Here is a 13,825-nt window from a genome sequence, read left to right as displayed (position 1 = left end):
GATTCGCTTCCGTCGCAACAATCATTTGTTATTAAATTAGGGGCCGCTAAGACAACACCATTCTCTCTACACAGACTTTAAACGCGAACCTGTGATAAACGCTGATGGCGTTCACATGCGCATTAAGAATTGGTTCTATAGTTATGTGCGTTTGAATATATGTGCACAGGTTTGTAATTCCCTACAAACCAAGCCTAAACAAAGTACTGGTCTTTTCTTATAAATTTTGATACAGAATTTTATTTTATTTTGTCACTTCGGGGTAGGTACGCGAAACGAATTTTCCCAACAACGCTTTATCTGCGTTGTCTTGAAGCACTATAGCACTAAACTCAAATGGCCCCCACAGTCACCCGATCTTAATCCAATAGAGAACCTTTGGGATGTGCTGGAAAGGGAGATTCGCATCATGGATGTGCAGCCAACAAATCTGCAGCAACTGCTTGATGCCATCATGTTGTAAGATGTGAATGGCCTCTTGAAGTGTCTTTTCACCCATCTCCCGAATCTCAGGTTCGAACAATTCCGCTGTCCTGGCTTTGATCCAGGTGGGGTCGGGCCTGTCCTGGCATCCGTCCTCCGAGGAATTTGCAGAAATTAACCTGAGACAGAAACAAACGCAGAGATAACCACAGTTAATTCTGATATTTTCAACAACTTCAAATTCAGACATGTGGAATTATTTTACTTGCTCCATTATCATGTCCAGTGCAATTTTAATTCCAGTTGTCACATGAAACCGAATTTCATTGACCAGGTCTGAATTATTGCTGTTGTTTCAGTGCGTTGTGTGACACCTGAAGCTGCTCTTGCAGTTCAGCCTTCACAGTCTGCTGTGTCATATGAGCATTAGAGATTAATCAGAGTTTTTATCACTCATAGTGTCATCATGAGTTCCAGTGGGTCAATGCTCATGGCTTTACTTCAAGTTGCTCTCATTACAGCCAGATCTGTGGGTTGCCTGCTTAGCATTTGCTATGGTGTCGTTCACACATTTAGTTAGTGCAGATCTTTTGTGACCAAAAGGCTGTGGTACTTCTGTCTGATGTTAGCTATTCACACCCTCCTTGTAAATTTACTTCTCTGATCAGATTCAGTTTTAATTGGTGCACCCCAGTTAAGGATGATTTGGTTTGCTACCTGTGCCACACTTCTAGCCATGTGTTTTTTTTTTGTTTTTTTTTTGAAGGCAAAAAAATAAAAGCACACCCCTCCCCTTTTTGCACTGGGTAGCACACCAATGAAATGTCACACTTCTCCAATTAATGCCCTGCTTGGCGATTATAATATAATGTATATTATAATTCGAGTTATAATACAATTATATTATATTTAAGAATATAAATTAAATTATATTGCTTCTGGTCTCTGAAGAGTCTCTGGAACAACTTATTTGTTAAAGTGTTCGTTTTTCAAAAGATGATTTATTTTAGATTTGGCCCTGTAGTCACAGCTGTACCGGCCAGTGCATTGTATGTACAAAAAAGGTCAGGCTGAAAGCCAATGAGGGACTCTGTTGTTGTTAACACTCAATGAACCGCCAGCACATGCTAAACGTATGGTCAAATCTCTGCTCGTTATCATGTCAATACATTTGAATATAAAAAGGTTTTTGGCTCAGGGCTGATGCACATTCACATTCGCTTTTTTTCTTTGTTCGATTTCAAATGCCTTTTCGTTTCATCTAGTCTTTTTAAAGACTATATGAAGGCAAAGGGGCTATTTTAACGTTTGATTATTCTATTTACTCTTTACTTTATATTTTACCCGCTTAGATCAGGAAACTATATCGCTTCGAGTTCCTCACCAGGGGCCCGTTCTTCATACGCCGCTAACTCAGTTAGCTGGATTTGATTGTTGACGATTTGGCATGATCTTGGATTGTTTGGTTCTTCAAAGCTCATCCTAGACTTGCTGTCATAGCAACAGGTCCGTAAGCTTAAACCTGCTCGGGAGGAGGCTTATTTCATGTAAACAGGATTAGATTGTGGATTTATAAGCGGAGCTGATACGGGAAGTCCAGCGCAAGCGCGATAGTGCACTTTCTGAGATATATATATTTTTTTGTGACTCGTGAGATTTTCGTTTACATTATTCATTTGTTGGAAACGCACATTTATTTTCGACTTGTCAGAGTCGGGCTTTAACTACAGCACAAACTGTTTGCATTGCCCTAAGATTATTTGCGAGTGGCTCTTTCTTGTACACTAGTGGAGATGTGGAGAACTTGATGGAAAGTGCTGTCTGTCATGTCATTCGGAGTTTACCTAGCGCTTTTAGGTTTAAAAAACAGTTGTAGGTTTTTTTTGTGGCATTTCCAAGCCACTTAAGACCTAATGTTGTAAAGCAGTTTTTTAGTTTTTTCTTTGGCTATCACAATTTTTTATGAAGATCATGCAATCATGACCATGCCGATTACAGTATATGTCACTCAGGCTTCACTAACGTGATTGGTACCATAGACTGCTAGACCATAGACTGCCATCAAGGCCTCAATGAAGGGGATTATGTGAACAGAAAGGGGGTTTACAATGTAAATGTGCAGCCCAGTTACTATTGTGATTCTTAATATTCCAGATTAGTAAAATTATATCAAATAAAAAAAAAGGCAGTTGACTAAAATCTTCCATATCACAAATGTGAAAGCAAAATGGCCAGGATCTGTGCATGACTTAAGAATTTTCAGAAATTCACATTTATGCACATTATTTAAAAGTGGTAAGGAAAGTTCCACAATTATTAAATATCAAGCTCACTGTATTACATACACTTATGCTGATCCTAACAGAACTGCATTTTTTCATAGGTGATTATGACATGCTCCTGCCTGCAGACAGGTGTTTTATGACCCCATTCCCTGACCCAAACCAGTTACAATGCAGCTCTAGGACAAGGGCACACAATTAAATTAACTTTGGCTAACTAAAGGGAAGATTTCAGTGTCTGAAAAGTCTGAGGATTGCACACCTGACAGGGCCTGTGACATTGTTGCATGTGCCATATTACACAACATTGCCCCCCCCCCCCCCCCCCCCCCAAAAAAAACACTTTTCATTAAATGTTTAATAAAAGACAAATATGCTTAGTTCCTTGAGTTTTATTTCAATTGTTCTTTGTAAAGAAAAGCCAGTGGTCAAGTGCCTGCAACAAGAGATGTTAGACACATGCCTCATGCAACAAATAAAAAGGAAAAGTTGGCTATACACTGCCCACCTGTAGGCCTATGTCTCCTCTGTCTGTGCAGACTCTTCTGTAGGCCTTTCTGTAGATGTGGAATCCTGCAACTTATATTGCAGCCATAAAGCATACAAGTATAAATTAAGTAAAGTTATTTATGCACTTGCAGGTAGGCTAGTTCATCCATATGACAGTTATCTGAGAGGGTTTATTCACTGTCCAGTGCAATGGAAACAAATGGACATTACAAAGTCTTATACTTTCTTTCCTTTGGAAAGTTAAAAAATGTCCACTTACTGCACATATTTCAGCCACCACTTTCTTGGGAACAGATACAAGTGTTGGTGTATTATGTAAAAGTGCACAAAAGAGGAAAACACAATGTCATTACAATGACCTACACTCGGGAAAAATGTGATCAATAACTCATGGCAAAATATTTTTACATTAACATAAGTTTATCAGTTTTCACTTTCACAAGTCAAAGCAATTCATCATTACTCAAGATTTAACAGTTGAAATGACTATATGGCCTTAATTTAATGCAGCAAAAATTTATTTACAGTGTAGGCTACTAAATTCTTTTCTTTTTTTTTTCAGCCTTTTTCTTGGTTGCTTTTATAATCAGACAACCATTTTTTTAACAGTGCCTTTTATAAAAGACACTATAATATAACAAAAAATTACCATTATGTAGAATATTTTTGTACTTCACTTTTATTTGTTCCCATGTTCTAGTGTGGTGACTCTGACATTACAATGAACAAAGTAATTATGCAATTATTAAAATACAAAAATATAGGCTAAGTGATAAAAACATCTAACATGGCCACTTCTAACGGATTTAAATTGTCTGCTACTTTTTGCCAGCCCTCTCTCCTGGCTTTTGCAGACTTTGAGGTGTTCCCTGGCGTTTTGATTAAACATTAAAATTCTGAATAAACTTAGACTATTAGTTCTTGCTCTGCTGAGGAGAAAAACTGTGCGCGCTCTTTGGCCACGCTGAACAGCCAATAGCAGCGTTGCTGATCAATGTTTCTACTATCGATACATATCCCCTTTTAAACCAGCGCATGAACACGCAATTATCTCAGAAAACTCAATCCAGCGATACTAATCATAAACAACAGGTGTGTTTGAAGAACCCAATTAGCCGGATCATGATTAGCACGATGATATCATCTTGAATGTCTCATTTGATCTCGGATGTTTTAAGCAACGTATGAAGAACGGGCCCCAGGTCTCCGGCACAATTTGGTCAGTCCCGATGATCAAAAACAGAGGTAATTGGCTAAATATCTAGGATTTGCCGTATTCCCACGCGCACAATCGAAGATATATTCATATAGCCCCCTTGGATGCCCCTGAGGAACTTAATTCAATCGTTTACTTTATTAGAGTTTTTTGACCACAATTTAAAGACGTTAGTCGATCAACTTTACCTTTCTTAAAAATGGCTTTGTTTGGCCAAGCTCATGGCTTGTTCCACGTACACTTATCTAAAGCAACATTAAATTAGAACAGAGGTCATCAGACGCATCCAGGCTAGATTAATCAACCAGCATCTGCTGATTCTAGACGGAAAAACTCGTCTCCTCATCCAAGCACACTTGTTCTCTGATATCAGTTATTAGTCATCACTTATCTCTGACGCAAACTTGTGGAAATATACAAATCCGATAATCTACTTGGGAAAAACAAATCTCAGAGTAATTAAGAATGAATTCAAACATAAGAATTTTTCATTTTTGTTCAAAGTTCAGAGTTGCTACGTTCTCTGACGCGTCTCTGGAACGTTGAATATGAAAAGGTTTGAGATGATGAGATGCACGTTACTGTTTCTCTTTTTCAATTTCAATGTCTTGTGATTTACATTGTAGCCACATGGCAATCCTATGCTCCTGTTATGGTTTTACTGCAGCTATATCAAAAATAGCAGAGTTTCCACCAAGGAGACAAACAAATTCAACATATACACACACTTGATATTTAATCCATTTTACACAAGATACTTGGCCTAGCATGCATGGCATCTACAACCTTTTACCTAAGTGTTTCATACAACACTTACAGTAAAGCAATCTTGTGTTTTAAAGAATAAACTTATCTAGCCTATGTGCACATTTTAGTAGCACAAACAACTATAAAGTGTGTTTTATGTGCACAATGTGTTAAGCACAACTACAAATTTGAAAATCCAAACAGAATCATTGCAAACATGAACCTGCATCACATCATCCTGTTTTTCTCAACCTTGCTTTTCATAAACAAATGTATCGACTTGTCTTTTCGTTTATCCAATAAACAATGTTTTTCGATCGTTTACAAACTTAGAATTTTCTTTCTGTTGTTTGCTCATTCTCATCACGTGTTGCTAGTGTTTAAACAAAGCCAATACAACAATGGCTGATTTTGTCTCAGCACTTCTAAAAAGGCAAAAAGAATTGACTTACCACAACGCCGAAGAAAGAGAAGATGTTCAAACCTCATGTCGATTTTTAAATCCAAATACTTTGCTGGAAAGGACGTTGCTCGCCTGTGTTGCAAGATCACGTCGCTGAGGTCACCACTTGTAAGCTCGCGCTCGATCGTCCCAAATCCGGCATCCGACCAGCACGGAAGGTCTTTACGTGTTACTGTCCTTTTCTCGAGGCAAAGTATTTTTTTATTTAATGCAGTACATTTGAATATGTATTCTCTCATTATTTCATCTGACTCCATAAATGAAAAGGTTCTCTTACGAGAGGTTCTCTCGTATTGCGTAAGTTGCTTACGCTACGGCTAAAGTCATCTTTTCTCGAGATATGAAGCCAAAAAATTATCCTTAATTTTTGTATTTATTGTCAACGCAGTGCAGCAGCTAGCAGACCTAGAGCGGCTGTCTAGAGCGCTCATTGGCTGCCCTGCGGCAACTGCAGAAGCCAACCACTGAGCCCCGCGTGACGTCACGCCCAATGGGGGCGTGCGCGCTCTCACGCGTCAGAACCCGCCAGAATGGGCGTGGCTTTAGCGTATATAAGGAAGGGCTCGGGGGCTGCTACCCTGATTTTCATCTCTTCAGCGAAGCTCTCCGCATCGCTGGATCTTTGAGAGAAGCCGCCGCCGTCGAAGCAAGCGACAGTGCAAGCAGAGGACAGCGCCTGAGGAAGCCGGTCGATTCTTCGCCGCCTTCAGCCATCCGTGCCTGCTACGCTATCCGGCGTCATATCCTTTTCTGCTGTGTGTGTTCGCCGCTGCGACACACACTCTCTTCTTCTTAAAGAGAAATTTCCAACGAGGCGTTGTTTCAAATGCCTCGCACCACTCACTTCCCGCTCTCTCTCCCTCTGTTTGAGCAGCGCAACTGCGCCGTTCACAAGGGATGTCAGAAGCGGACGGTCACGGGGATAGCTTTCTCGCTTTCTCTCCCTCTGTTTGAGCCGCGCAAACTGTGCCATTCACAAGGGATGTCAGAAGCTGACGGTCTGGGGCTAGTTTTTCTTTACGTTACAAGAAAGCTACCCCGCCCTCGCACCCTGTTCGCGCGCGTCACTCACCGGCGAAAGGAGAAAAGAGAGTGTTTTAGTCCCGCCGAGGCCGGACCAACCTCCATTTCTCACACATTTATCAGTCCCCTCTTAAGTTCAGGCGACTGGAAATATCAATATTGCAGTAAACGAACCTGTTATCATACATGCACGCCTGCAAACAAACGCTGTCACAAGACATGATGATGCTCTCTGGCTATTCGCCTATTACGACCCCTCTTCCCGCGCTCTCTCCCTTTGTTTGAGCCGCGCAAACTGCGCCGTTCACAAGGGATGTCAGAGCGGACGGTCACGAGCAATGTTCAGCACCCCGTGTACCTCACTCACCGGCGAAAGGAGGTGAGAGAGTGTTTTTAGTCCCGCCGAGGACGGACCAACCTCCAATTCTCACACATTTCTCAGTCCCCTGTTAAGTTCAGGCGGCTGGAAATTTTTATATTGCAGTAAACGAGCCAGTTATAATGCATGCACGCCTGCAAACAAACGCCGACACAAAACAGGATGACGCTCTCTTATATGCTCGCGCTATCTAAAAGCTTATGTGTTTTCCCCCTGTGGCTCAGTGGCGAAATCGTAGGCTTTCGTGCCAGAGACCCATGTTCGAATCCTGGCACTGGTTGCAGATAAAAATGATGCTGTTCGCTTCCCCGAGCTCGCGGCCAGCTTTCTTGCATACAGAAAGTGAACCCGCCTCTCGCACCCTCCCGCTCACATGATGGTGCTCGAGTATTTATGAGCGTCTAAACATATGAGCCTTCAAAACATTTCGCTCTGTCAGTCCCCTTAAGAAAGGCTACTGCAGAAGTGTATTTTGCAGCCAACGAGCCGGTAATACTACCCGCTCGCCTGCACGCAACCGCCGTTTCCACAGCGACCCAGAGAAATCTCAAAATGAGTGTAATGCCTGGTTATCTGGCTCACGCCGTTGGCGTGTAGAAAATGTGCCCACTTCTCAGTGTTCACCCCTACACACAAGCACGATAACCCCCGTGTCTCTCACCCTCACAGAGCCCACTCTCATAAAGCTGGCAAATGCCGCTCGAGTGTTAAATGTAGGAAATGTGCCCACGAACCTGTGCCCACACCTACTCACTGCCCGCTCTGTTACACGGCCTAAGTTACCTCTTACCGGTCATGTTATGAATGTAAGTCCTGTGCCCGCTCACATTCGCTCACACTTACTGACAAACACTTTACCCCCGGCGCTGCTCGTGCGTCCCGGTTTTCCCACAAAATGTTCCCCGTCCAAAGCAACCGGGACATCGTGTGTAAAACGACCAGCCATCGCTGTCAGCGAACCGCCGTATCCAAGCACTGAGAATGCGCGTTCCGCGCTCATACCTCTGATTCAGGTTCTCAAGCCCACGAAGTGCAGCATTTGAAACCCGGAGGCCATTCTGCCCTTAGCTGTACATGTAGAAGCATGGGAAGCTATTCCAGGTGTGTCAGAATGGGTGCTGAGCACAGTAAAACAGGGCTATTCGCTGCAGTTCGCTCGCCATCCCCCGCGCTTTCAAGCATGGACCGAGACGACAGTGAATACGGAAGTAGCACACCTACTTCGCGCAGAAATAACGAAACTGCTGTGCAAAGGGGCCATAGAACCGGTACCTCCTTCTCTGAGCGAGTCAGGCTTTTACAGCCGTTACTTCCTCGTACCCAAGATGGACGGAGCTCTAAGACCTATCTTAGGTCTGAGATATTTGAACAAAGCTCTCATGAGAAGACCTTTCAAAATGCTCACAACCAGACAGATACTCGCGCAAATTCGCCCGATGGACTGGTTTATTTCTCTCGATCTGAAAGACGTGTACTTTCAGATTCAGATAGTACCCCGTCACAGGCCATTCTTGAGATTCGCCTTCGAGGGTCGTGTATCAATACACCGTCCTTCCGTTCGGCCTCTCTTTAGCACCCCGTACATTCACGAAGTGCATGGATGCGGCTCTCGCTCCCCTGAGAAATCGGGGTATGCGAATTTTTAACTATCTGGACGATTGGCTGATTTTGGCACAGTCAGAGATAGAACTTACATCTCACCGGAGTGCTTCTCAGCCATCTGGAAAGCCGGGGTCTTACGGTCAACTGGACCAAGAGCTCATTACTGCCCAGTCAGTCAGTTTCTTTTCTGGGAATAGAACTGGACTCTGTGGCTATGACGGCCCGCTTGTCGACACAGCGCGCGCGCCATGTTCGACACCTGGCCGCGTCTTTCCAGAAGGGCAGCACCGCTCCTCTGAAAACATTTCAGAGAATGCTGGGTTGTATGGCGTCAGCTGCAGCAGTGCTTCAGCTGGGCTTACTGCGTATGCGCCCGCTGCAACGCTGGTTGAACGCTCGAGTGCCTCACCGAGCTTGGGCTTCCGGCGGCAGACGAATCAGAGTGGTTAGCGGCCGACTGGTACCAGTGAGGAGTGACGATGGGAGCTGTCTCGTACCGAAAGGTCATATCGATGGACGCCTCCAACTTAGGTTGGGGCGCTCTCTTCGAGGGCAGACCAAGGCTATACGCGTCTAAATGGTCTGTGTTCTCCTCATGGTGCGCCGACAAAAATCTAGACCCACGTACTTGTGGGGTCTCGTGGGTGCTTTGCTTCCTTCAGGAGCTGTTGGGTGAGGGCAGGTCCCCCTCCACGCTCAAAGTGTATGTGGCGGCTATTGCAGCGTTCGCAGTGCCAATGTGCGGCCAGTCAATAGGAAGGAACGAGCTCATCATCCGCTTCCTCAGAGGAGCCAGGAGGATGAATCCCCCGCGGCCCCCATCGGTTCCTATTTGGGATCTTTCTCTGGTCCTAGAGACCCTGAAAACGCATCCCTTTGAACCATTAGACTCTGTGGATCTAAAATACCTGTCGCTTAAAACCGTTTTTCTGATAGCCCTGTCATCAGTCAAACGTGTGGGGGATTTACATGCGCTGTCTGTTAGAGATGTGTTCTGAGGTGAGACTTTGCCTCTCACATGGTGAGTTCAAATGGTAATTTCCAGAGAGGTCCTTTGTCCTCTCTCAGGGTCTGGTCGCTCTTCAAACAGACTGTCCGGCATTTCCTAATTTCTCAATTCGTACAATGTCAATATAAAATCTCTGAGAATTGTTTTCCAATACCTTGTTGAATCTATGCCACAAAGAATTAAGGCATTTCTGAACAGTGTTCATTTCGCTGCTGAATAATTTTCGTCATAGTTGTCAACAAGAAATATTTTCACTGACGAAAATGAGACGATAAAGAAACAAAAACCCGTTTATGATGACAAAAATAACGAAAATCTATTGGCCTCTTCGTTACCAAATAAGAAAGAGACAAAAATGTTTGGGAGGGACGATTTTGGAAAAGATTCAATCGCAATTAATTTCTTTGCGTAAAATTTTTCATGCTAGTCAAGTCTGTAGCCAGGGGAAGTCTAAGCCTTTTCCACCCTTACACTCGAACTGCCTATACATGTTTCTCTCAGTTCTCTGGTCTGAACTTTGGACCGCATGCAATGCAAACCAATCAGATCTCAAGGTGCTGCCCAAAATGCTGCTATCTGAAAACAGAAAAAGTATGTTTTTAAACTCACACGGATCGATCTGTCTGGGCTGTCAATAGATTAAAAATGTATAAAAATAGATAGAAAATTTGTATCACTGTAAAGATGCTTTGAAACAATCTGTATTATATAAGGGCTCGTGCTTATCACAGATGTAGTGATTTTACTTTTGCCCCACCCAGTGTAGTGATTGGTACTCACGTCACTGCTAACGTTGTGATTTTTGGATCACACATCACTTAAGGTGTGGTTATGAGTACATCAGATTGGTGAGATCGTTAACTTGTAGAGCCTCTTGCTGTATTATCAGCACATGGAAGACACAAGTGTAATCAAATGTATTTATTAACAAAAGATAAACAAGAATAAAGAACACAACATATTAAATGAATACCATGAATTACAAAGGAATAAAGTGCATAATATTAATGGTGATTAAGTTGAGTGTGCATGGCTATGGAAGAGTTACTTTATCCTATGGAAAGATAAACTATTGGGAACACACAGATGAGGTCCTGAAGTTAGGTCCTTAACAATCTGGAACTCTCAAACGAAGGAAACTTGAAGTAAAGGTTTGCTCTCCTGAGCTTAACCTTGTTGCAAATGTCTGTTTGTCTTCTGCATCTCTGAGACCCAGAACGTGGTTGATCTGTTACAACCTTGCAGGCTGGGAGAATGTCATTAATGTGTCTTAACTTTCATCTGGCCACCAGTTATTTTCTTCTCAGCTTTAAACTGTTATTAGTTGTAGTAGTGGTGGTATTATCGAGTTTACATATTTTGCTTCCTTTTTTTCAGGTTTTTGGCAGAGTTTCATGAGGACTTCTTTCCAGAGTCTGCATATGTGTCTGCAACTGAAGCCCATTACAGCATGAAGCAACCACGCTCAGTCTTCTAAAAATCCCTTGGGGAGAGAGTCTCTTCTGTATTGTGCTCCCCTGAACTTCTGGTCCACCACTGATACTGAATGTTGAGCCTTTTTTCTTTCTACTTGCAAATCCTAACAATTTCCCTGGAGTGTTTCCTCTGATCCATTTTTACCTGTTCAGGTGATTTATGGCAAAGCTTTCTTGACAATTTTTTATTTCTTTTTTTAGTTTTCTTACAAAGCATTTTGAATTCAGTCTCACAAAAATGACGAAACATTTTCTTGTTTCATAGATTTTAATGCTATATGAAGCCACCAGTACCTCTTGTGTTCTTGATTTTTTTTCCCCATCTAAAACTGAACAATTGACTAATTTGCCTTAGTCTTCCTTATTTTGCTGCAGCTGTCTTCTATCTTGTGCTTTACCTCTCCTCCCTGCTTAAAAAAGCAACTTTACAAAAGCAGCATAAGATGTTTATTACATTTCTCCATTTTTGCCACACATAATTGTTGTAGTAACGTTGTTTTAAATTATATATAATTCTTTGAATTATGAACTCGAATGACAACAATGCAATTATCAGTGATCACACTCAAAATGATATGATATTTTCTTTATGTAAATTAATCTGTATAAAGTTCTTATTAAAAGTTTTCATCTCTTTTGTGTGAAAATAGGATAAGGCTGGGTTTAAACAATATAACAATATAAAAAAAAAATTAATTTATTAATAAGTTCATTATTCCCATGTTTACTCTTTCTGTGTATTTGTTTTCCATGGTGTCTTATAGATTATCTGGCAACGTCACTTGATTGTGCTTAATTTCTCAGTTTATTAACCAATACATTATTCAAACGTTTGTTTAGTGTTTAAAAGACCTCTAAACTAGTCATTGTTGTAAAAAACAAACAAAAAAACACTGCTTTATTGCTGTTTTCACTGGCATTAATTTCAAACCTTGAAAATCCCACAGTCAAACTATTTGTATAATCACTAGTGTCTGTAAATTTTATGTACAAATATCTCTTAAGAGAATGGAAAAGCGTAGCTCCAAACACTAGTCCAAACCAGATGAATTAACAAACTTGTTGCGGAGCGTAGATCCAAGGTAACTCAAAATAGGCCGAATTTATTATCCAGAGGCCACAAATAAAGTGCAAAAGGTGCAAGGGTGAGAAAAACGTTTTTGAGGTCAACCCTTCATCAGTGGCATGTTTTTCCAAGTATACCCAGAGGAAAAATGTATTGCTCAGTGGTTGCTTTTACTAAGCTCAGAAGACTTAGTTGTGATTCTCATGCATCTCTCATTTTAGTATCAGCAACATTTCAGATGTTTCTCCTAAAATCCCTCAGGAGAAATAAAAAGACACAAATGAGACATGTATATGCAATGAGACATATATGACATGCAAGAAATATTTGAGAGAAAAAGAGTCAAAATTGAGATTGTGGTAGAAGAAACATAGAACAGCTTTTTGTCTTGCTGTATTTTGTTGCTCAGAGGACTCTTTTTAACCTTTTAAAAATGTTTTAGTGTTTATCAGAGGGGTCCAAGACCCTAGGACTTTTGTCGCACTTGAACCACGAATACACACACACAAAAAAAAGAATGGATTTGAGGTTTGTGGTTGAAATTTAAAAAAGTAACAAATCCTTCCCTCGCGGGTCAATTTGACCCCCTTAGGAATGAATGAAATTTGAGGAATGCTTCAGTACACATAAAAAAAAAAAACGAAAAATGCTAAAACTTTACCAAAAACATTTTATAATGTCTACATGTGTATCTGAATGCATACTAAATTAACAGACTTTAGGACCCAGCGGAACAGCTAATTTGCTCCATTAAGAGCTATAAGGCCATCTAGTGGCTAGAGTCATGAAATTTCATGTTATATTATTTTTTCTCCACAAGAGGTCGGCAAAGACACCCAATGCAATATATTTTGAGCTGAATTAAAAGGGTTATGCATGAAATTGTGTTATTTTGAATTTAAGTTAAAAGAATGTGAGGAATATGCTTAAATTACCATTTATTTATTATTTATGAATCAAATCTAGTAATTTAAAGGTAAATAAAATAAAAAATAACAAAAAATAACAAAAAGAACTGCATTATAAAATAGAAAAACTATTATCTAAATGAAATAAAATAAGCTTTCTGGACAAAAAAAAAAAAAAAAAAAAGAGTATAATTTAAGGGAAAAGATGTGTTGCAAAACGTGAGGGAAGGACAAGGGTTAAGCTCAGGACACTTTCTCAAAAGTTTCTCAAATATTTCTCATTTTAGTAACACCAGTGTCTCAAATGTTTCTCCTAAAATTGCTTAGGAGAAATAAGTAGACATAAATGAGACATGAGAAATATTTGAGAGACAAGAAGTTAAGACTGAGAATGTGGTAGAAGAAACATACAATATCTCTTTATAGTCTTACTGTCGTCTCTTTCAAGACTCCATTATAGGAATATTTTATTGCTCAGAGGTTGAAAGAATTAAATAAATAAAAATATTCCTAATATTGTAAATACTGAAACTATAATTTAAAAACCATTATACATTTAAGAATATTAAGGCTTACTAGTTAGATGTTTTCTTCAATGCCCAGCATTGTATATGCAGCACATTTTCTAAACACACCAGAAAATATATTTGTCTCCTTTTGCTAGAGAAACTGGATCACTCCAGTTGTCTACTTTAAAGATTCAGAAGAAACCTCAACAACAT

General features: G+C 40.7%; 1 protein-coding gene across 2 annotated transcripts in view; it reads left to right on the top strand.

Annotated features, from left to right (window-relative positions):
- Positions 1 to 11,778, top strand: part of LOC311285925 (MSL complex subunit 3-like) — a 256,522-nt gene extending 244,744 nt beyond the window's left edge. For both annotated transcript variants that reach the window (XM_084401803.1, XM_084401804.1), the window contains exon 13: positions 11,032 to 11,778. In XM_084401803.1, coding sequence (XP_084257929.1) covers positions 11,032 to 11,131 — 100 coding nt within the window. In that variant the 3' untranslated portion in view covers positions 11,132 to 11,778. The remainder of the gene's footprint in view (positions 1 to 11,031) is intronic.
- Positions 11,779 to 13,825: the final 2,047 nt, after the last annotated feature.

This window comes from Rutilus rutilus (assembly GCF_951802725.1).
Source record: "Rutilus rutilus genome assembly, chromosome: 2".
In the NCBI taxonomy this organism is placed as follows: Eukaryota; Metazoa; Chordata; class Actinopteri; order Cypriniformes; family Leuciscidae; genus Rutilus; species Rutilus rutilus.
This window is presented reverse-complemented; position numbering and strand designations above follow the sequence as displayed.